We start from the raw sequence: 24,626 nt of genomic DNA on the forward strand, positions 1-24,626 counted from the left end.
GACACCTTTTTTCTCAGTCTGAGAAAGTGTCACTAGCCACTCATAAACTTCTATGGCTGAGAGTGGAGAAGAATTTGGGTCTCCCACCTATCATGCCAACATGTTAACTCTATGGTATTCAGAAAAAGAAAAATATCAATTGCCACCAAATTCGTTCTAAGAATATGTCTGTCAGCAAAGTTCAACAAGAGCTCAGTTAGTCAATATTCCAACATTATAAAAATTTAACTACTTAGCTTGTCTCTTGTATGTGCAAGAATACACAGAAAGAAGCATTTAACTGTTCTGCAAATTAATGAGGTAAATCCAGTGACATATTTGAATCTTTGATATTTTAGAAGATCACTAACTTTCTTGGCCATTTTAAAATGTATCCCATAAAGTTTCATCAGTTCATACAAAGTATAATCAACAGCAACATCTGGTAGAAGGCAATGTGATCCTATTAGTGTAACTCATCAGAAGATCATTGTATGTTATGCTGTTCAGATACTCGTCACCAAATATAAAAAGTAAATTGAATGTTTGCTCAAATAAAAACTATTTTGCATTATAGAAATAAAGATTCTGTCAGGTTTCAATAATTTGCTATTCATTATAGATATGCTGATTTTATACACTTTATATACAAAGTACAATAATCCCTGCCCTTTTGCCTCCTTTAAAAAATTGTCTTTGTCTCTAAATTCTGTCATGACATAATTCTCAAACCATAATTTTTTTTAAGAAATCATTTAATAAACCTATCTGCCAAAATATATTTAACAAATACACCATTATAATTTTATAAACTCAACAGCTAATTAGGGAAATTATACTGTTGTTAGCTGATCTTTCTTCTTACTGCAAATATTACTTTGACTAAAAATCTACCATGAAACCCCTTTATAAAAAATTAAACAAAACAGTGACATATAATTCAAAACTTGACTCCATATAAACATGAAGAACATTTTTCTAAGTGCAAAGAGACTTTGCTTTAAATTTTTACAGTTCCTTTCTCCAAAGCTACGTGCAAACAGAAAATTATTTGTCAGTAAAGCTCACAGCACAATCCTAAATCTCTTACTGTATTTCAGAGACTAATAAAATATGGGCATTATATAAAAGGCAAAGTGTTATTGATTTCATTATTAAGGCCAAAATTACAGTTGTACTACAATGCATTTCAGAAGTATGTTTGGATTTGTAATAATAATAAAAAGAGAGAATGTGAACTTTAGGAAAATACGATGCCATGGTAAGGGAAGAAAAAAGGAACACCCAACATGCCATGCTATATCGGGGCAATAAGCTGACTTTGTAATAATGCCGCTGGGGGGGGGGGCGAAAGCCCTAATAAGCAGACATATACATAGAATGAAGGCTATTGCTAAGCACATTGGTTTGTGCTTAAATTGTAAGCCACCCTGAGTCTTCGGAGAAGGGCGGGATATAAATGGGTTTAAAATAAAAATAAATAAATAAATAAATTCATCTCCTAGGAGGAGAGGAGAAGAGAGGGAGAAGGAGAAGGAGTTATAATTTAATATGCAAAGTGTTTTATTGCACTTAAAACAAAATTCAACAAAGACATTAGTCTGACATCTTGCCAGGCATGATTTAGAAGGGGAAGCCACACGTTCTCTGCTTATTAAGCTTCGAGTATTTTCACACAAGTGTAAACAATTAAACAACCTGAACAGTGAAAGTTCTAGGTGCTGCAAGTGCGTGTCACTCTAAGCTTAGCCATGCAGAGTTTGGGAATATGTTTTCACATTTGTTTGTCTGTTTAAAAGATTTATATGGTCACCCATCTTAGTCAACTCTGGGTGGCTCATAATCTATATAGTACTAAAACTCTGGTGTCAGTCAAATATATTAGCCACTATATCTTAATCTTTGCCCACCAGCTTTCATTTTTCAACTGCTTTCTACTCTGAAACTGAGTGTAGACCAGTTCCTCTCTGGCCACCGGAAATCAGGTAGACCGATCCCAGTCCTGCTGTAGCTCCCAGGAGATCACATGATCCTATCTTTAAACTGTCTCTGACAGCTTCCTACAATTCCATGTAAAAGCCGGCAGAGATTCTAAGCTGTTCTGAGGTCAAAAATGCAACATATACAATTTTGGTTAAAAAAATTAAATTAAATTATTTCCAGCATAATTGTGTCATGTGGAGAGAGAGCTGAAGAAACAGAAGATGAAAAGACTGCTTGTCTCCAGAATCACAAAGAAAGGTACAGAATGAGGAGACAAGAAAAGAGGTGAAAAGGGAAGATCAAATGAAGAATATGTGGCAAACACTAATTACTGTGAGAGTCACTCAACGCACCAGTACCCTTCAATAACCTCAACAGAGGAAGAGTGAAGCAAAACGCATGGCTTGTACAATGTATGATGCTGCTGCTGCCATGGCCAAGGTCTGCCATCGCTGTTGTACCTTCCTATTCCCTGGAGAAACTGAGGAAGGGAAGGAAGGATTTTCAATTGCTCCTTGCCAACTTCACACAAAGAAACTCAATGGGGAAGCTAGTAGGAAATCAGAAGTTGCTCCAGCTTCCATTGCTTTTTTGCCCATCCTTGATCATTCTGTTTCTCTGTTCTTAAAGGAAGTATCTCTTAAATAATGACCCAATGAGACACAGGCTGTCTGATAGCAATTATAATTCATTGTAACACTTATAATGAAGTTAGCAACCACTGCAGAAGCAATGCCCTAGAACAGACCTCCCTGTTACCTTGGAAAAAACAATCAGTTCTTCCCCACTTTATTGGAAGGGCACGAGAAAGAAAGGCAAAAAGATAACAATTCCCAGTATATCAGACTCACATTTGAAAACAAGAGTATTTATTAAAATTCTTGTGCACTTACTTAAAATACATATTTTATTTCATCTAATCAAAATTCAGAAAAACTTGTGCCTTGGCTGTTCATTTTCCCTCCTGGTTATTGCTGAGAGGTTTGACACTAATTTGTCTGTGTGTTGGGGTGGGGGTGGGGGATGTTAATCCATTAATCAAGTTAAGGATGAATGTAACTTTATTGGTTGTGTTGACTTTGAACTATGATAAATCATCAGAATCTGTAAACTCTAATATTAACTAGACTTAGCATTGGTACAAACATGAGGATTAAAATCTGAGCTAAAATGGAGTGTGTGTGATTACTTTCTAGAAATGAGAGAAGGAATAGGGAGGGATATTCCCAAGCATATCAATGTAGGAAACTAGTATTGTATAACCGATCCTTAAAACAGACCTAAATGAATACCGATCACGCAACATTAAAAGTTTCCCATCCTTTAAAATGCAGCCCATGCAGAGTAAAAGAATAGGTTAAGTCAATCTCCAGATGCTGGCAATATTCAAAAAGTAGTAGTAAAGAACATTTTGCAATTTCAACAGATTTAATTGTAACAAAGTAACACAAACTTCGCTTAAATAAGTAACTTCAATGCAAACATACTATTATTAATCTCCAGAATGAAGCAGTTACTAAAAGGTTATAAAGATACCAAATTTTATACTGTTTTTATGAATTCCTAGCAAATTTTGTACAGATAACTAAAATTACAGATATATTTTAATTAGTTGTTGGTAAACTATCATATCTTCTAATCTAAGAGATATTACATTAAATCACTAACCTCTCTCCCATGAAAATTATGTACCTTTGTCTAAACGTCCTAATTTATAAATCAAAAGGTAACAATTACAGACAGAGGAATTAATACGATTAATAAATCAGAGTTGCAGAATGTTAGAAATGGACACAGATTAGTAAACCGATTAAAAAATGTCTAAATCTGCAAATATCAGATAGATAGATAGATAGATAGATAGATAGATAGATAGATAGATAGATAGATAGATAGATAGATAGATAGATAAAAACACATATATAACCTTGGAACATTCTGTTCTATGATAATCATATAGTAACTTTAAAATGGATCCTTTTATATCTCATCAGATTAAATATCTTTTAATCACAAAATATGAACAGCTGCAGTTATATGCTGTAATCTGATGTTATATATATCAAGCAGAATTCCACAAAATTCAGTAGTGAATGTTTGTAGCTCTGTAGTTTCAAAAGTTTGCTTTTATCAAATTATAGCCTAAGCCTAACTTTGAATTCCCCTATGTATTTGCATAAAGCCGCAACAAAGATGTAAAATTTTGAACTCTGAAAGCACTGAGTAAAAAAGTCTGAAAGGCCAGAAACTTAATGGCAATCATTTTACAGTTCTATTTTATGTTGTTGCAACATAACCTTAGCAAGAGGTTCTCACCTTGTTTTTTTTTTCTAAATTACCAAACACTATATCTGAATAAATTTTAATGATGTAAGTCTTTACGATGATCATTAACCAGCACAGGAATGAAGTTTTGATGAAAAAAACATCCACACAGGAAACTGTGTGACTATGTTCCATGTTTATACCCTGTACTTGCAGTGTTCCATCCACAGATACAAAAAAAGGGTTCTTAAGTTTAATGGCATCAGTACATTTGTTTGCCAAGGGGACCTAACAGCCATACCAATATATGCAAGCTATGGAACTGAAGTAGAACAAAAGAACAGTGAAAACTGCAAACTAAAAGCAAATCACTAATGCTTTCATCAGCTGTAAACGTGATCTATGAGACAGTATCTTCTAATCTAAAACATCATATAAACACTACATTGACAATGTAAATTGGTCTATCTCTCTGTCTCTTTCACACACACACACCTACACATACGTGCACACATGCACGCACACACTTAAAAATAAACATTCTGGAGCATGTTAGGATATTGCCCAAATATCCTAAAAGAAAAGAATGACACTGCATATTTCAGTCACATGACTAACATATTTTAGGTGCATCAGTAATAACTTTGTATGATACTCAACCCAGAATCAACATTTCTGCTTGTTATGCCCAGTATTTTCTGCAACCTTGAGGGCTGTAAAACAACTTTTGAAAAAAGCTGAAATTCAATATAATAGTTTATTAGCTAAAAATATAAGGGAGTCACATCAAGCTTTGGGTTAGTAAGAGACATTGCCATTTGAATGATACTAATATACAGTGAAACTTCATTTTAATGGGAGAAGTATTCAATATTCACAAATATCCATTAAATAAGTCATATAATTGGATTATGTCATTTTCATAGTGACATTACATAGATTATACAAATTATATAATTTGCATCAATTGTACAGTTATTCGCATCTATGTGAGAGCATTACATGAAATGACACAAATGATGTAATTTGTGTGACGGTAATGATGCAAATTATGTCATGTACAGTATGTCATTTAAACCATGTCATTTTGCTAATGACAAACTGCCATGTAAAGTCTATCAAACTCTAGTAAGTTGAGGTTTCACTGTATTTAACATTAGATACATTGTTAAAACATTTACATTCAAAGGTGGCATATGCTAATGAATTCTTAAAGTATGCAAGGCAACTTAGGTTTTTCCAAAATACTTCTCAAGTTGATGCCATACCTACAGTGCTTCCCTACATTTTTAAAAGACTCCTTTTACTTAACCTCCCCACTTTCTTAGCAGGTTTTTGTCACAATCTAATTTTAAAACTCCACCAACAAAACCACCGGAAACATGTAATTATGAAAAGGTAATAGCAATTCTCAATAAGGCAGTTAGTGCAGTTAACTGAGAAATTAACTCACTTTTCTCACTAATAATACAATATAAAATTTGAACAGAAAAGCTCCTACACATTAGTTCTGGGAGTCCTTTCCTCCTCAAAAACTAACTGCCTTAAAGATAAATTTACCTAGAGTCCCTACTCTAATAAACGACAGCCAAATCACAGATGCTGCTATGTTCATTTCCAAGTGATTTTACTAGAATCATTCATTCTGTCAAATACTGACCAGCCGAACACAATGAGTGAGGAATGGAAGAATAAGCAGAACTACTTCAGCAAATGCTTCAACAAACTCCTTAATACCTACAGAATTTCTGTTAATCAGAAACCAGAATAAAAATTCATTTACTACACTGATGCAAATAAACTGGATATCCAGATAAATTATATCCAACAAAAATTTCTGAGTAAGGCAGAATGGTTATAAGAAATGCGATTTTCTTCCACAGTTTTTAAAAATTTACATCTTGTTAAAAGTCTATTTTAAAAACCTTGTTCCTTTCATAGAATTTAAGGGAAACGAAAGAATCTTACTTTGCTATCTCTCTCTCTTCAGTTTCTGGAATGGTGCTCTGATTTTCCAGATTTTTACATTCTGTGTCTTCGTTACATTCCACATTGGCTTCATCATTTGTTATGGTTATTCTTAACTCTTTCTCCTGCTCATCTGGAGGCTCCTGAAAACATTTTTTAATCCCCTATATGAAAGAAGAACATTGCTATCATTCACAATTAAAACTGTTAATTACAAAGTTGACTGTCTTTGCACCAGCCATTTTTCCAACTAATGTCCAAATACCAACAATCAATTAACACATCCTTAGTATTCATCCAGAGTAGGGGTCCTTTTTCATGTTTTGTTACTATGAAAGGTGTGGTATGGATATGTTTATGAATCAGCTTCATTTTTAGGTATGAAAAACTGCACATGCTTAGAAATAAATTTGCTTGCAAACGGGTGCCTTGCCCAGCATCTTTAAGAGAGGGTGATGTACATGACCTCAAGCAAGAAATAGGACGGAAATCTGTAATCAAAAGACTACACAATTGGGATAGACTACTTGGTCATTAAGCTAGGTGAAAATCACATGGCTGTGATTGTGTTTATGATTTTACTTCAGTTTTCCTTTGCTTTAATAGCATCAGAAGAGTACAACCCAAACAGCTGAGTGACCCAAATGGCAGGAAGTGCTTCCAGAACTTGATCCACAAGGAAACCTGATAAATGGGCAAATGTTATAGCCCTTTTCCCCTCACTCTGCTCCCTTTTGGAATGCTTATCCCAGCACTGGGATAATTAGCAAGAAGAGAAATTGCTGTTTGTATTTACATTCATTGGGATTATAAGTGACTAATATTGGGGAGTACACGTCGAAAGGAATGTGCTAGTACCAGTGTTTACCTAGCACACTCACGGCCTTCAATGAGAAACTGATTAGGATTTTGTCAGTGTCAGGCAGCAAGGGAGAGTCTAATTGAGGTCAAAGACTTGAGCTTGTTAACTTGCAATTAGCCCTTTTCAGGGATGTGCTGTGCTGCAGCTAAAAGCAGCTTAGGAAGATATAGCTTGTTTAAGCAATCCCTATGATATTTTTTTTTGAGGGGGGGGAGAGACACAGGTCAGGTATAGGACAATGCTAACGGATTGTAATGTTGAACATGTGACTAAAAGAGCCGGACACAGCAAAGGTCATCAATATGGAAATTGGTTTCCAAGTTATTTTTTTCATGAGTGTTGTGACTACACTCATGTATGTTCATATATATATTTGCCAGTGGCCTTTATTCCAAGATGGCAAGCTTTAAAAAAAAGATTAAAATTGCCTGTAAAATAAAGTCCTTTTATAAAATTAATTGACCCTTAATTAGCATGCAATGATTGGGTCCAAAGGTAATCCTTCTTTCTTTACAGTAGAAAAGATGAAAAGAAGATAGTATAAGTTTTATTGGGAAGAAAAGATTAGAAAAGCGGAGGGAGGGAGGGAGGGAGGGAGCTCCTCCCAGGCAATGGCTAATCTTCAAAGACAAAAGCATCTTGAAGACTTTTTCGATTTCAATAGTGCCTTAGAGTCTTCTGAATGAACATTAAACTACTACTCAACTGCTGGCCCATTTGCATCCAAATGGAACAGAGGAAATTCAGAATCTTCTGTTAATTATAGCAATTCTTTGGAACAGAAAATAATATATATATATATATATATATATATATATATATATATATATATATATATATATATATATATATATATATATATATATATATATATATATATATATATATATATATATATATATATATATATTAACATACTAACTCCTCCCCTTATTTTTTAATGAAAAGATTGTTTTAAAGAAAGCATTCCTATACAGATAGTTCTTGTTTAATGGCACTAATTAAGACAAGAAATTCCATTGTTAAGTGAAGAGGCCATAAATAGAAAAAGCACATAAGTGCACCACTTAGCAACAGCAATTCCAGAAATCCCAGTGGCTGTTGTTAAACAAGGATTTGTAGGTTGTTAAGCAATCATCTCAAGTGTCGGCGACTTCTTGCTGGCTTCCTCATTGACTTTGGTTGTGGGAAGCCAGCAGAGAAGGTTGCAAATGACAATCACATGACTGTGGGACACAGCTCTAAGTATGAGGTCTGGTTGTAACTACAATTCATTCAGCACCATTTTAAGTTCAAATGAGTGCTAAATGAGTGACCATTAAATAAAGACCACCTGTAAGATAAATCAGTATTAATATATGTCAATATTCAGTTACAATTTATAATGACGCTGAACTCAACCGGATAACATCACTGATGAGCATCTTCAAAATCAAACACTGCTTGTTCTACCCTAATAATGTAGCAACAAATTCATTATCATCAGCACTTTGGAGGTATCTCAGATTGAAATAATGAACGGGATGCAATAACATTTCATGATACAGTTGCAAAGTATCTCAGGTCATTTCCACACTACTGGTTTTACAGTCTTTATAGCATCAGACAGCCAACTACTGAAGTACTAATAAAGGAGAATATTTGTAGCTTGGGTTGACATGAGGGGTCCTTGGTCCTCTTAGACCACCCCTACCAACTGACAGGCAAGCCACTAGAATATAAACCAGGGGTCTTCAAACTTGGCCCTTTTATGACTTGTGGACTTCAACTCCCAAAATTCCTGAGCCAGCTGGCTCAGGAATTCTGGGAGTTGAAGTCCACAAGTCATAAAAGGGCCAAGTTTGAAGACCCCTGATATAAACTGACGGCAAACAGCACTCCTTACTAGCACTGATGTTACCTAGTTTGGGTAATGAAACATCTGCATGAAAACAAGCAAGCTCAGAGAGCTTGTCTTTGTCTTTTGTGTGTGTCCTTTCCAGTCAGTCTCATTTCCTGCCAAGTGCCTTTCAAAAGATCATTTGGAAATAGTGTTATTTTTCCTGACTTTTCCCCATTTCTCCATCACCACAAAACTAGGCCTTTATATACTAACTGAATTTTCACCTTCCACCAATAAAATTACTTGTATGGTAATTCTACTAGTAGCAGTTTTAAATTTCTCCCTAAAATAGTGCATTTACATAAGGATTTAATAATTTTTTCTGGAATGTTTCCTGCACTTCTCTTCCTGTGTGAGGAATACAAAAGAAGAACATGTTCTCGTTCTAGAAAATAATTAGCTAATGTGGATATAATTATTCTTCACTTGTACTATATTATTACTATGATACATTACTTGTTGATTACACAGTAACTATGCTGTGATTAATATTTGCCTTGTTAAACATAAATAACAACTGCAAGATTAGATTAATGAAGTAATTCCAAGTCCCAAATCTTTTCTAATTTAAAAGCTGCATGTTTACTTTCCCCTTTTTGATTCTGCACAGAAAAAATGTTACAGTCTGTGACACTACACTATAAAAAGTACACTAATTAGATATAAATTATGCAAATCTATCCATATTTAAATATAGCACATGCATATAATTTATCCAGGTAGTATGGCATCCAAAAGATCCTAAATAACCTTTTAAAAGAATTGTCAAGCTGATAAAGGCAAAAATAACATGTGATTTGGCCTTATAAAAGTTTCTCTTAAAAACTAGTATTTATTCAGAAGTGCAAACATTTTAACTAATAAATCCTCCAAATATCTATTTTGTTCAAAATAAGTTGAAGATCTGTTAACTCTGCAAATGCCATTCCTTCCTTGAGATAATAATAATTTGTACACTAAAACCGAACTGTGGAAGAAACAAAAAATGTAGCTCTTACCAAAGAAGTTGTTTTATCATTTTCTTTTTTTTCAGTCTCATTCTCAGTTAGTATGACTTCTTTGTTCACTGCTGTTATTTCATCATCTTTTTCTTCATTTTTCACCTTTGTTTCTTTTATATTTAGCTCAACTTCTTCCTGCTTTTTCACCTCTTGTTCATGGTCCTTACAGGGTTTGCTTGATGTTTTCTCTGGCAGTGCCATTTTAAATTCAACATTAGCTGATGTGCAATACTCTTCAAAGCCATAGAGATATCTAAAAGATGATAGCAACAAGCAAAATCAGTTTCCATTGGTTTGCTTTACATTTACACTTTGATGATATGAATTCATTAGTTAAATTACAGTAGTTTAGGAATGATTCACAAAAGCTCCAGATAATGACTTAAGAATGGAAGACTGAGATTAGGTAAAGGTAAAGGTAAAGGTTCCCCCGCACATGCGTGCTAGTCGTTTCCGACTCTAGGGGCCGGTGCTCATCTCCGTTTCAAAGCCGAAGAGCCAGCGCTTGTCCGAGGACATCTCCATGGTCATGTGGCCGGCATGACTAAACACCAAAGGCGCACGGAACGCTGTTACCTTCCCACCGTAGTGGTCCCTATTTTTCTACTTGCATTTTTACGTGCTTTCGAACTGCTAGGTTGGCAGAAGCTGGGACGAGTAACAGGCGCTCACTCTGTTACGCGGCACTCGGGATTCGACCCGCCAAACTGCCGACCTTCTGATCGACAAGCTCAGCGTCCTAACCCACTGAGCCACCGCGTCCCTAAAAACATGTATAAACGTCTATGTCAGCTTTAGAAGTCCTCAACTTACAACCACAATTGAGCAATATTTCTGTTGCTAAGCAAGACAGTTGTTAAGTGAGATTTGTTCCATTTTATGACCATTCTTGCCATAGTTGTCAAGTGAATCAATGCAGTTAAGTTAGTAACACAGTTGTTAAGTGAATCTGGCTTCCCCATTAAGTTTGCCTGTCAGAAAGTTGCAAAAGGTGATCCCGTGACCTGGCACACTGCAACAGTCATAAAATACATGCCAGTTGCCAAAACTCTTGTTCACGTGACCACGGTGATGCTGCAATGGTCATAAGTGTGAAAAATGGCCATGTCACTTTTTTTTTAGCACTCCTGCAACTTTGAACGGTCACTGAATGAATGATTGTAAGTTGAGGACTACTATACAGCTGAGTGTACTTTTATATGAAATAAAAAGTTCGTTTTTGGGTGCCAAACTGAAGTATTCAGTATTATATTAATTACTTACTTTTTGTAAGCACATTTAACATTATATCCAGCAGCAGAATTCAAGACGGGGATACCAAGGTCCTGATATACTTGCTTCCAGACAGCTCCACTTTCAATCTGCAAAATATAATGAAAATAGCCTTTTGTTTAGGCTTAAATAAATAACACCCTGATGATTAAAATAACTCATTCTACAAGGTCTGAAATTTCAAGAAAAAAATTGATGTAAACAAATACTTTCTTATTGCTTTGATGTACAGAAATTTATTTTCATCTGCCCAAGTCTCACTATAGATGCATTACTTGAGAGGTTTAATATATACACAAGGACATATGATGGAATTGTCTCTTTTCCTTCACTTCTTGAATAGCCACCCCTTTCCAAATAAGAACTGCCCAACCTCTAGCATAGAGGGGAAAAGGGATGAACAAGTTTATAAGTGAAAGGATTTAACTGGACTACCTATATTGTCTACTATATCAAAATTTTGTATATCTAAATTGAATAATGGGGAAGAAATGGAGGTAGTGACAGATTTTATTTTCCTGGAGCTCCAAGATCACCACAGACGGGGACTGCAGCCAAGACATTAAAAGACGCTTGCTCCTGGGGAAGAAAGCCATGGCAAATCTAGACAGCACACTAAAAAGCAGAGACATCACCCTCCCAACAAAAGTGCGTATAGTCAAGGCTATGGTTTTCCCAGTTGCAATGTATGGCTGTGAAAGTTGGACCATAAGAAAGGCTGAGCGCCAAAGAATTGAAGCCTTTGAACTATGGTGCTGGAGAAGACTCCTGCGAGTCCATTGGAGTGCAAGGTGTTCAAACTGGTCGGTCCTAGAAGAGATCAACCCTGACTGCTCTTTAGAAGGCCAGATCCTGAAGTTGAAACCATACTTTGGCCACCTAATGAGAAGGAAGGACTCACTGGAGAAGAGCCTAATGCTGGGAAAGATTGAGGGCAATAGAAGAAGGGGACGACAGAGAATGAGGTGGCTGGATGGAGTCACTGAAGCAGTAGGCGTGAGCTTAAATGGACTCCAGAAGATGGTAGAGGACAGGAAGACCTGGAAGAACGTTGTCCAAGGGGTCACGATGGGTCGGACACGACTTCGCAGCTAACAACAACAAAGTTGAATAAACGGCATCAAATTTATAGGACTGCCTCTCCCTGAAGATATCTGCTTGCCCCACCAAGTCCAACAGGGTAGGCATGTTCCTGGGTCCCCTCCCTTAAATGTTGCCATCATATGGGATCTAAGAAGTGTGTCTTTTCCATGTCGGTCCCTGCCCAATGGAACACCCTTCCCCCTGAGGTCCAGCAGGCCCCCATATTTTTAATTTTTGGAAAATCACTTAAGATTTAGGTCTTTTCCCCCAAGTGCTGGGATAGGGTGAAACTGACATGGGACAAATTTGTTGGGCGGCAAAGGAACGGTTAGTTGTAATGACAGGTCTTTATTGTTGTTCTTTGTTTTGTTGTGTTTTATTTTATTGTTGATGCATACTGCTTTTATTTTGGCACTGTGAACCACCCCAAGTTTGGTTTAAGATGGGCAGCCATGTAAATGTTTTAAATTAATTAGGAGACTGAGATTATCTATTTTTAGATAATCTAGGGGAGAAGGGCGGCATATAAATTTAATAAACCTTAAATCTTAACCTTAATACTTCAGATTTCCTGTGGCAGATAACACATTACCCAAATAAATTTTAAGTGACTTGGAATAAAAAAGAAAGGTGGCCTAAGCTATACTGTTTAGTGAAACATAGCACTAGAATCCACTGATATCTATGTTATACAGAAAGTGTCAGTTGAGAGCAGGACAGACTGATGAGACTGACCAATAAGCAAACTTTTTTTTAAAAAAATTAGCCAAAGTTAAGTACACGTGAAATTTTTAGCCAAAGTTAAGTACACGTGAATTCTTTTACATAATCTTGCTTGTTCCTCAAATATTACATGAAGGTTAAATAATTTTAACTTGTTTAGTTTTGTTATTAATGATTCAACAACTTTAATTATAGTACCATTTATAACAAAGAAGACCAATTTAAGCAATTATATTGCTTAAATATAATAACTACCTCCCTTTTATATATCATTCCTCTGTTATCCCAAAGATGCTTTTTTCATGAGGCAGCTGGACTTTTTTTGTATTTCTTTCTTTGAAGACGTTTCGCTTCTCATCCAAGAAACTTTTTCAACTCTGACTGGAAGGTAGACAGCTGGTCATTTGCATTCTTTTAGAGAGTTGTTGAAGCCACCTGGAAGTTTATCTGTGCCATCAGGGTCACCTAGGTAGTGCAAATGGGTGTGGAGCCTTCTTGGAACTGCTGGAAGGACTATGTTGTAGACTGGAGATAAATGATGTTGTATCCTTCCCCCTCTGTTCATTTTTGACATAGATGGCCTCTTTGACCCCTCTCTCTTTCAAACCAGCCATCCTCTCTGTCCAAAATGTGGACTTTGCTGTCTTCAAAAGAGTGGCCTTTGTCTTTGCAGATGGACTGCTGACTCTTATCCTGATGGGTTTGCTCTCCTATGTTGTGCCATGCGTTTATGAAGTTGTTGTTTTGTTTCCCCAATGTACAGATCTGTACATGGCTGGCTCACTGCATTGTACTGCATACACCTGCATCTGCTGCAGGTATCTGCAGCCTTCGCCAGTGCCAAAAAAACCCTTCCAGCATCACAATTCAAGAAAAGAGAGCAGTGACATCCCTAGGAAGAGACCCAAACATCAACATCTTGCCAGTGGATAAAGGAAGATGCACAGTCATGCTGAACACAGATGACTACAAGGCCAAGGTGAACAGTCTTTTAAAGGACATTGCCACATAAGAGACTCTGAAGAGATATCCCACCAGCATTTACAAGAAAAAGATCACTAATTTCTTGCAACAACTATTAAAGGACAATGCAATCGACAAGCCACAATACTACGGTCTTTACCCTGAGGAAGCCATGCCACGCATATATAGACTCCCCAAAATCCACAAAGAGGGAACACCAATCAGACCAATTGTTAGCATCAACTCTGTCACCTACAACACTGCAAAATATCTAACTACTATATTAGCTCCTCTAGTTTGCAACACCACTCATCACATCAATAATTCACAGGACTTTGCCAGCAAAGTTTGGAAAATAAAACTGGACATGGATGAGACCATGGTTTCTTATGATGTGACTTCCCTCTTCACTTGCATTCCAACAACTGAAGCTGTCACGGTAGTGAAAAAATGCTACAACACAGCACCCTAGGTGACAGAACCAACCTCAGCCCAGACAACATATGTACTATACTGGACCTCTGCCTGACCACTACCTATTTTAAATTCAGTGAAGGTTTCTACAGACAAAAACACGGCTGTGCCATGGGCTCACCTGTGTCTCCCATTGTGGCCAATCTCTACATGGAAGAGGTAGAAATCAAAGCTCTAAACTCCTTCATATGAATTCTACCCACTCAGTGATAGATAGATATGTGGACAATACTTGGGACAAGATCAAAACACAGGAATTGGAAGCATTCACTAAACATATCAATTTGGTGGACAGATACATCAAATTCACATGTGAAGATGTTAAGGAAATTAGTCTAGCCTTCCTGGACTACACTGTATACATTAAGGAAGACAGAAAACCCAAACACAGAGATCAATATTTACTGCATTTTACATTCCAGGTGGCCCTTCATCAAATCTCAAAAAAGACCTAGCAGGAATTTCTCCATAACAGACCCAAGAAGAAAAGAATAAATGAAGCAACGTAGTCATCCCATACGTTGCAGTAATATCGGAAAAGCTCAGGAGGATCTTCTGCCAACACAACATATGTGCACACTTCAAACCCAAGAATACACTAAGGCAGAAGCTTGTCCACCCCAAGGATAAAACACCCAAACAAAGCAACGTGGTATATGCAGTATAATGCACTGAGCGATGTGCAGATCTGTACCCTGAGGAAACGAAACAACAACTTCATAAACGTATGGCACAATATAAGAGAGCAAACACATCAGGACCAGATTCAGCAATCCATCTGCATTTAAAAGACAAAGGCCACTCTTTTGAAGACAGCAAAGTTCACATTTTGGACAGAGAGGACTGCTGGTTTGAAAGAGGGGTCAAAGAGGCCATCTATGTCAAAATTGAACAGCCCTCTCTCAAAATCATTTATCTCCAGTCTATAATATAGTCCTTTCAACAGTTCCAAGAAGGCTCCACACACACATTTGCACCACTCAGGTGACCCTGAGGACACAGATAAGCCTCTAGGTAGCATTAATGACTCACTAAAAGAATGCAAATGATCAGCTGTCTGCAAGGAGTATAAATCTTTCCATTCCTCACCATCCAGTCAGAGCTGAAGAAGCTTCTTGGATGAGAAGCGAAACATCTTCAAAGAAAGAAAAACAAGAAAGTCCAGTTGCCTCATGAAAAAAGCATCTTTGGGATAACTATGACCTGGATGACTAAGAATTTCCATAGACATCATTCCTCTGTTGTTTGACAGCTGGATTTACAAATTATCTGGAGAAGCTACGTCATGAAATGCCAAGCAAACAGTTCTCTTTTATTAACCTTTCCTTCCCTAAAACAAACAAAAATCATTATTTGACATCTCTGCCTAAACGCGTGCTGGATGCTTCAAGAAGACATGCCCTATTTTCTTCCTGGCTGTTCTTTCTATTCATTACAGTTTAAACAGACTTTTCTACCTATCAATGGAACAATATTCTTACCTTATCAAAGAATATATATTATACCTAAGTGATTACTAGACTCCATTCTAAATTACATATAAATTAATCCATGAGTTGGTAAACCCAAATTAAGATTTATTTCAAGCATTTATTTTATAGATAATTAAAATAAATTCTGATTTTGTAGGGTGTAAAATAGGTTTTCATTGCTATAGGTAAGAATATTTAATTTTTAATTTCAGATTTGCTTTAAAAGTAATGAATTCATTAATACTGAATATATTATAGCTGCACATTATCATAGGGTCTGCCATATTAAATCCCACACTGGTCATTTCATTGCTTTAAATTAATCCATGCAAGCCCTATTTCACAAATTGTGATGTTACCATTATATCCAATAAACCACTTATCTTGTCCATTTTAATCACAGTCTTAAGAATCTTACCTTTAATCTACTCTATCTATTTGCAGGTTATTATTTTTAGATATGTGAGCAAATCTCACCTTCTCAGCAGAACCATGAAGCTGTCAAAATTGAAATCTAAACCATAATACAACTTACATTTTGAAATCTCTTGATCTTCTCACTTTTCAGTAAAATTTATTAATGTACTGCCACAGGCATAGTAACTATTTTTCCAGTAAATAGTTTACAACTAGTCCTTTACTTACAAGCATTTGTTTAGTAATTGTTCAAAATTACAATGGCACTGAAAAACCTGACTTATAACCAGTTTTCACACTTATGGCTGTTGCGCACCTAGGGCCACACGATCAAAATATGGGTGCTTGGCAACAAGCATGAATTTACAACAATTGCAGGGAGGTGAGGTCATGTGATCATCATATGTAAACTTCATAGCCAGCTTTCAACAGGCAAAGTCAACAGAGAAAGCCAGATTTGCTTAATAACTGCATGATTCACTTAAGAATTGCAGTGATTTGTTTAACAACTATGGCAAAAAAGTAAAATGGGGCAAAATTCACTTAACTTCCATTATCATAAATTACATTATACATAATAACTTAGTACAGTACAATGTTAATTTTTGATATCGGCAAACAAAATAAAGGTTGCTGTTGGAATAATAATAATAATAACAACAAAAGTGGCCTCTGCAAACAAGCTGAAGAAGCAGTGGACCACCTAGTCATCTATTGCCTCAAATAGCTGACTACCTTGCATTTAATTTATAGCTAAACATCTTAATTATTGCATAATAAATCAGCAATTTATTAATAATTGACAAAACCTAGATGATTTTTAAAAACCAGCAAAAGAAACAACATAGGAAACTGTAGACCAACAACATGTTTGCCTACAATGTTTATATTACTTGCAGGCACGATAGCAGACAACATTCAGGCTTTGAAGAAAGTAACTATTTCCCAGTAGAAGAAAAAGGAAATAAAAGGAAAAAGAAAAAAAATCAACTTCTGAATGATAAAATGTTCCTGGAGAACTGCAGAAAGCCAAAAAAAAAAATTACATATAGTCTACATTGATTATAAAAAGCTACAACATAGTTGGGTTATCAAATGTTTGGGGGAAAAACTAGTGGCAGATAAAAGCATTGCTGTAGAATGTATGTAGAAGAATCATGAAGCAGAGGCAAGACAGAATTGGTGGTTGGAAATGAAAAGTATGGGCTTGTCAACATGAGCAGAAGCATTTTCAAGGGTAACTTATTATCACTTATTATTTGTCATTCCTATGATCCCACTTTCAATCATTTTGAACAAAACAAATCTTGGTTACCAAATGGCAAAAAACAAATGCTAATAAAAATTTCCATTTGCTTTATGTGGATGATCTGAAGCTTTGTGGAAAATCAGAAATCAAAATCCAGTCTTTGACAAATACTGTAAGATATTTTAACACAGATAAAGCAATGGAATTTGGCTTAGAGATGTATGCTACAATAGCAATAAATGGGGGTAATGAACAGTTAATGAAATTGAAATGCCGAACTCCCAAACCATTAGGAGCTAACAAGATGAAACCTACAAAATGCCCAAATATCTGGGCATTTTACAGCCTGGATAACATCAAGCATAAACATGTTAAAAATGTGATTAGTAAAGAATACATCCAAAGAGTAAGAAAAGTGCTAAAAAGAAAGCCATTGATACTAGGGCCATACCTGTGATATGATACTGCTGGAATTAATAACTGGACAGAAGCTGAACTGGACAGTTTGGACTGAGAAACAAGACAGCTAATGACCATTTATTATGAATAACATCCCCATAGTGATATTGATAAATTTTATCTGCTCCACAGATATGGAGGCAGAGATTTACTTGTCAATTGCAAAAAGTCACTACTATTCCAATATATTACAACATTCTAGGTTCTTGGGAAGAACTCAATGTGTATGAAGGCCAATACCAGCTTAAGAACTGGCAGCTGAAATTTCACATTTTTGTATATATAATAATAATAATAATAATAATACATCTAAAAAAACCAGCCAAGACAGTACCAATAGTACTATCAATGAATAGACACCTTGTAAACAATTCCAAACAAATGGAGCACCACTTGAATGCTATTGGCATTGACAGAATCACCATCAGTCAATTGCAAAAGGCAGTTTTACTTGGAACAACTTTCATCCTGCAATGATACCTTTAATACCGTTAAACAGTATCTGCCTATCCCAGGTCCCTGGGAAGGACTTGATAGGTAGATAAAAATGCCAAAACCAGTCTAAACATCTGACTATGTGACAAAATATAAAAGCAACCAAATTCTAAGCAATTGCTGTTTGCAAAAAGCACAAAATACAGTCAGCCCATATTCCATAAGCCACAACTTTGTTGTATAAATATAAATCTTTGTACTTTCATGCTCCTTTAGATGTTATTCTTCTAGCACTAACTTCTATCATATATAAAAAGAACTGCATCTTGTAGTTTAATGACATTTTTGTGGTATGTAGTTATCTCTATAATTCTAGCACAAATGGGAGAATGTTATTTTCTTATTCTTTGTATAAGAAAAACAAATATACACAACTGCCTTAAAAGTTGTGTTCTCATCTTCTATACAACTCTTTTTAAAGCTACAGAAAGCGACACATAGTTATTTTAGGCTTATTTTTTCTTTTTACTAAAGTTTATAGTACTTACATTATCAAATCCTCCAAGTTTATGAACAAGTCTGAATAATTTGAAGAGATTCAAATTTCTGTATCCAAGGACAGGTCGTTTATTAATAGGAGTCCCTATGAAAGAAAGTATTTTGAATTAAGTGTTGGAGCACCGTGAGAATTCTTCATATAAACATTACTGAAAATAAATTTAGAACTTTAGTCTCACACAAAAATAATGTAACATATATTCTATCCATATTTAGTCAAAATAATCACAACCATATTCAATGCTACTTATTCCAAATAAATGTGTAGAGAATACAATTAAAGCTTTGTCTTCCCAATTAAGGTACAAAACAGTATTTATAATAAAATATTTATCCAAATAATTAGAGAAACTTGTACCTAGGAGGTGGTCAAAACGAAATAGAGAGCAGCACTTAACAGGAAACCTTATGATAAAAACCATTTACAAAACTAACACCAAGTCATGTTACTAGAAACTTTGGCTAACATCCTGCATTTGCTAACGTGTGTCTGGCAAATTCATATTGGTCCTACAATATTCTTGCCAACATCCCATCTGATCTGGACCATGGGAAGACCTCAGAGGAGGAAGAAATTGGAATTCCATGGATGATTTTCCTTCCTATCCCCATAATTCTTTATTTGCCAAATATAGGAGCTAGCAAGGATAATCCATTTTAGTTGCCTGCTTAGGACTGCAACAACTGGGGGAAAAAGTCACTTGACAAGTGAATGTGCTGTTTGGTAATCTACGCTTGGTTTTGGCAACCTAGAAGTTGTGCAAACATTATATAAACACATTTGAGAGGGGTTTTTTTTAATGTAGCCTTTCAAATTATTTTTAAGTGTAACTTTAACAGTAAGCTACCTTAGTAACACTACATACTAAAATATTTGTAATTACCTTTGGTTCCTATGTATACAATTAATTAAGAATGAAAATATTAAAAAGGAACACACTCAACTATCAGGAATGAAAAGCAATGTGATTCACAACTATATTAAATTCTCATACAATTAAAACAAGCTGTACAATAAACCTAATGAAATGCTCACCTCTGTCTTCCATGAATTTATAGAGTTGTTGCAGAAAGTTCTCTCTTTCTTCAGGAAAGGGTTCTATTTCTTCCTAATGAAATAAATAAAGAGAATTTTTTTTTTTTACATAGCCTGCCATCTCAAAAACCAACAAGGAAATAAAAAAATCACTATCATATTATTAAAGGATATTATAATGTTTTACTCTGAAGGTTAATATTATTTTTTATCCTTAAACTAATATTCTTTTTTCAAATTATTTTATTTCAAAATATTAGAGTGTTCCACTGTGGGAAAATACAGAAAATTTAATGCATACAAAAATTAAAATTTTATGAAGTTCTACTGAGAATTTAGCATTGCTTTCTTGGAAAGCTTCTACGGGACTAAAGCTTTTAAAGTGCCAAAATGAACGCTTTGGTACCATTATATCTGACTAAATACAATTTAATCTGTTGCACGTTATTTGATTAAAGCTGTGAACTGGGAATTTTCTCCTTTAAAAAACGATATGGTTTATTGTGGATTCCTGAGCTTTCATTCTGGATAAACATTTGCTGATACTTCCAAGACCTCAACCCATAGCTATGATTGCAATGATGATATCATTAGTTTTATATTTACATATTCCTTTTACTATTCAAGCTATTATTCATGAATAAAGAATCCAGGTATATTTCTCCTGAGGTTCACTTTGATCGAATACTGATTTTCACTACTGCTTGTACGAAACTTGACAGAAGTGACTAGCAAGATTTACAAATACAAATTTTGGCACATGCAGCGTGATACAAACCTATTACATTATAGGATTATACTTGCCTCTTCTTCACTGCTATTATCTTCTTTTTCCTTTTCATCTTCATCCTCCTCTTCTGCTTCACTACTGGAACTTTCTTCTTTCAACTCGGTCTTCCAGTTACTAGGAACAGTTCTATTTTTACAGAATTCTAAGGCCTGATCAAAAGCTGTAAATAAATTAATTTTATTAGAATTGAACGATCTACCTGAAACAGTCACATTCTGACTTAATATGGATTTTGTGCAGCTATATAGTCCCTTTTCTTCTATTTAACTGAGTGAATGAATCAAATGAACAGAGTAAAAAATATTTAGCAATAGCTTATGTCTGAATTTAAAAAAATTTAAAGGGTTTCTAAACAAGTCAGACATACTGTATGTTTTGATTTAACTTGATTTCCATTTCCTAGCTTGCTTGCAAGTTCGTTATCTATAGTTATATCTATAGTTATTCAAAGACAATGTCCTCACTGCCCTGAACAAACTTCTATAGGGCTAGATAGGGACTCACGTACCTAAAGAAATGTTTCATTCCATGAAAATATCCCTTATCATGAAGATCAAAGCTACTAATTAAAATTCTTCAGTTTCCTAAAGTATAATTGACAGCAATAAGGAATATAGCTTTTCAGTTGTAGATACTAACCTTGCCATGTTTGATCATTTTAAAGGTACCAATTAAAGACACTGCTTTTGGCATAAACATTACGGCTAGTGTTGTGATTCAGGGTCAGCCTGTGGGTTCGGCAGGTGGGTCGGACGACTCAGAGGAGGAGGAGGAGGGGGGTGTTGAAGAGCTTGCTGAGGGGATTGGACAGCTTGATGAGAGCCCTCAGCCAGGCCCCTCTCATCTGGTCACGACGCAGACCCAGCTGTGTGAGCCTGACAGCATGGATGAAGATGACCCACAGCTGGCCCTGTTCAAGGACGCCCGACGCAGGAGGCAGTCAATCAGGAGTAAACAGAGGAAGGCAATGGGGCTCCTCAGAAGGAGGCAGAGAGAAGCCACGCCCTGAACTGTATTTAAGGGGGAATGCGTGGGAGGGCTGGTTTGCTGAAGGCAACCGCTTGAAAAGCTCCTGTTTCTTGGTTCGTGTCTTGTTCTATTTGTTTTTGTAGCAATAAATTTGGCAGGCGTAATTCCAGCCTCTTGCCTTCTTGTAAAAGGGGTTGTCCCTGCCTTTTCTGCAAGGCCGTTAGCAGGCTGGTACAGAACAGCTAGGCATACAATCTCTCAAATTGTTTTTAAGCTTGAAAATGTTTTAATCCTTTAATTTCTATAACTTGATTTCTACCGTTGGTGCTATTATGCACTGAAACTTAGTGATGGTATCGAGGCTTGATAAGACTATTCTTTTATTTAATGGTGAAGATAGGCAGCACAACTGCTGAAAACTGCTGGCATGATTTCTTGTCATTTTAGAACAGGAAGCACATAATTATTATAATATAAAATCTAAAATAGGCATGATGCAGTTTAAAAAAAAATCCAATCCACTCAATCCAGGAAAAGGTTAATATTTAGATTTTGGCATTTGATTTTTTTTCCCCCTACGTCTCAGACCAATACTACCTATTTTCTCTCACAAGGCACCCTCTGTGGCCCTCTTACAATCCCACACTTATAAAAAGTACAGAAATTATGATTAAAAGGTAGAGTAAAATAAATAATAAAATACGATATTCCTGGCATTCCTGGAAACATTTTTTAGAATTCTCAGTCTAGTCTAACCCTAACTCATTTTTGTTCTAGCCAATTATAACTGAGATGAAAAGCAGTCTAATTTTGAAGTTAATTTTTACCTTGTTTTAATGCAGCGTCAGGTCTTGGTGAAGATTCACTAATTTCCCGTACATCTTTTCTTGGTACCGAAGAGCTAAACAAATTGTGATCACAGTATTTTTTAAAATAAATATTTTAAGTATTTTGATAATAGAGCAATCTTCATTTAAATAAAGCAATCTTTTATTATTAATTATCCATAAAATGTGGGTCTCCCACTGTTACAAAGCAAACAAGAATTTTAAAAATTTGAAAACTTTTTCAGAAAAAAAATATTTGGTCTTAAACTACTTTGTGTAAATCAGTTATTTCTAGAAAAGGAAAATTAAGATTTTGATCTGAAATTTTAAAACAGTGCTAAAATGTTTTCTTAACAAGAAGAAAAATTGCTATAAATCCAAACTCAAAATAAAAAAACAGGAAGGGGAACACCCAGTTTTCCTAATGATGAAACACAGATAACTGCCTAGCAAAACAATTATATCTACTTCAAAATAAGTTTCTTTACAACAAACTACGCTAAAGTTCCTTTCAATTCAATGGCTTGTTGGTCTAGGGCAGGGGTAGGCGACCTTGGCTCTTTTATGACTCATGGACTTCAACTCCCAGAATTCCTGAGCCAGCCTGGCTCAGGAATTCTGGGAGTTGAAGTCCACGAGTCATAAAAGAGCCAAGGTCGCCTACCCCTGGTCTAGGGGTATGATTCTCGCTTAGGTTGCAAGAGGTCCTGGGTTCAAATCCTAGACCAGGGCTTTTCAACCTTTTCACCCATTGTACCACTTTTAGGATAAGGCAATATCCGAGTACCACCAGTAACCCAGCAAGGTGTCAAAAACTTGACCCCCCCAAAAAAAGAAGAAAAAATCATAAAATACAAGTAGACCTCGACTTACAACAATTCTCTTAGTGACTGTTTGAAGTTACAATGGCACTGAAGTGAATTATGACCATTTTTCACACTTATGACTGTTGCAGCATCCCCAGGGTCATGTGATTTACATTGGGATGCTTGGCAACTGATTCATACTTATAACATTCAGTGTCCCAGGGTCATGTGATCAATGGCCAGGTCATCACTCAGATTGTGGGGTGCCTGTGGGAGGGGGATCTGTGGGTCTCTGGTGGAGGGGAGTGAGACTGGGATGGGTGCCTTTCTTCTCTCCCAATGTCCCTTCCTTCCTTCCTTCTTTCCTTTCCTTCTCTCTCTCTTTGTCCCTTCCTTCCTTCTTTCCTTCCTTCCCTCCCTCCATCCTATGCTACGCCACTCAGATCCCAGCCTGGTTTGGGGCAAAGTAAAACCACTGACATCACAGCCCTGCCTGTTCATGCACAAAGGCAGAGGAGAGCGCCTCAGCCTCTGCACGCGCACACAGGCAGGGTGGGGATGTCACCGGTTCACCTCCTGTTTTCAGGCCCGTACATTACGAACCGGCTACTTCTCCCAGTCATTTTTCCCCTACTGGAGCCCAGCGTTTGAGCCAGGTTCCCCAATCCTCTCCGCGTACATCATTCTTCCCATAGCTCTCCCCAGCGCTGTCAAGAGATACCCATTTCTGGCCGCATTGCTACCGTTCTTAAGTTGCATTTGCACCCGCCCGAAGGAAGAGAGTGATGCTTTTCTCCCTCCTCCAAAGGAAACAAACCCGCATCGCCACCAAGTCACCCTTCCTTCGGGCGAAGTAATCTCTGGACCCAACTTTGAGACTGTTTTAGCCTGAAGCAGAGAGTCGGAGAGCTGCGTCACTCTCACCGTTTGGATTCTACTTTTACGCCCTGGGAGCAGCTTGCCTTTCAAACCTCCGATATATAATAGAAGGGGAACCTGCTGCAAAGGCGCATCTCGCAGAGTGTTTCCCAAGTGACGCCTGCGCTCCATTGCTGCAGAAAAAGAAGCGCTGCGTTTCCCACCAGTGCAGGCAGCCCGGGTCCTGTGAGAGGCCGAGTGGGAACGAAACAGCCCTAGGGTCTGTGCTGCGGAA

The 24,626-nt window shown here is 36.4% G+C and overlaps 1 protein-coding gene across 4 annotated transcripts in view; it reads right to left on the bottom strand.

The window, feature by feature from the left end:
- The window catches only part of ARID4B (AT-rich interaction domain 4B), an 88,872-nt gene that overhangs the window by 23,621 nt on the left and 40,625 nt on the right, over positions 1-24,626 (bottom strand). For 3 of the 4 annotated variants that reach the window (XM_081313197.1, XM_081313195.1, XM_081313198.1), the window contains exons 10-16: positions 22,668-22,741; positions 20,886-21,031; positions 20,082-20,154; positions 19,036-19,130; positions 11,204-11,301; positions 9,938-10,193; positions 6,196-6,359 (exon numbers count right to left, since the gene is read on the bottom strand). In XM_081313197.1, the coding sequence (XP_081169323.1) occupies positions 6,196-6,359; positions 9,938-10,193; positions 11,204-11,301; positions 19,036-19,130; positions 20,082-20,154; positions 20,886-21,031; positions 22,668-22,741 (906 nt within the window). Of the gene's footprint in view, positions 1-6,195; positions 6,360-9,937; positions 10,194-11,203; positions 11,302-19,035; positions 19,131-20,081; positions 20,155-20,881; positions 21,032-22,667; positions 22,742-24,626 lie in introns of all 4 variants that reach the window. The other variant, XM_081313196.1, reaches the window with a different exon arrangement.

Source organism: Vipera berus (genome assembly GCF_964194415.1).
Source record: "Vipera berus genome assembly, chromosome: 1".
NCBI lineage: Eukaryota > Metazoa > Chordata > Lepidosauria > Squamata > Viperidae > Vipera > Vipera berus.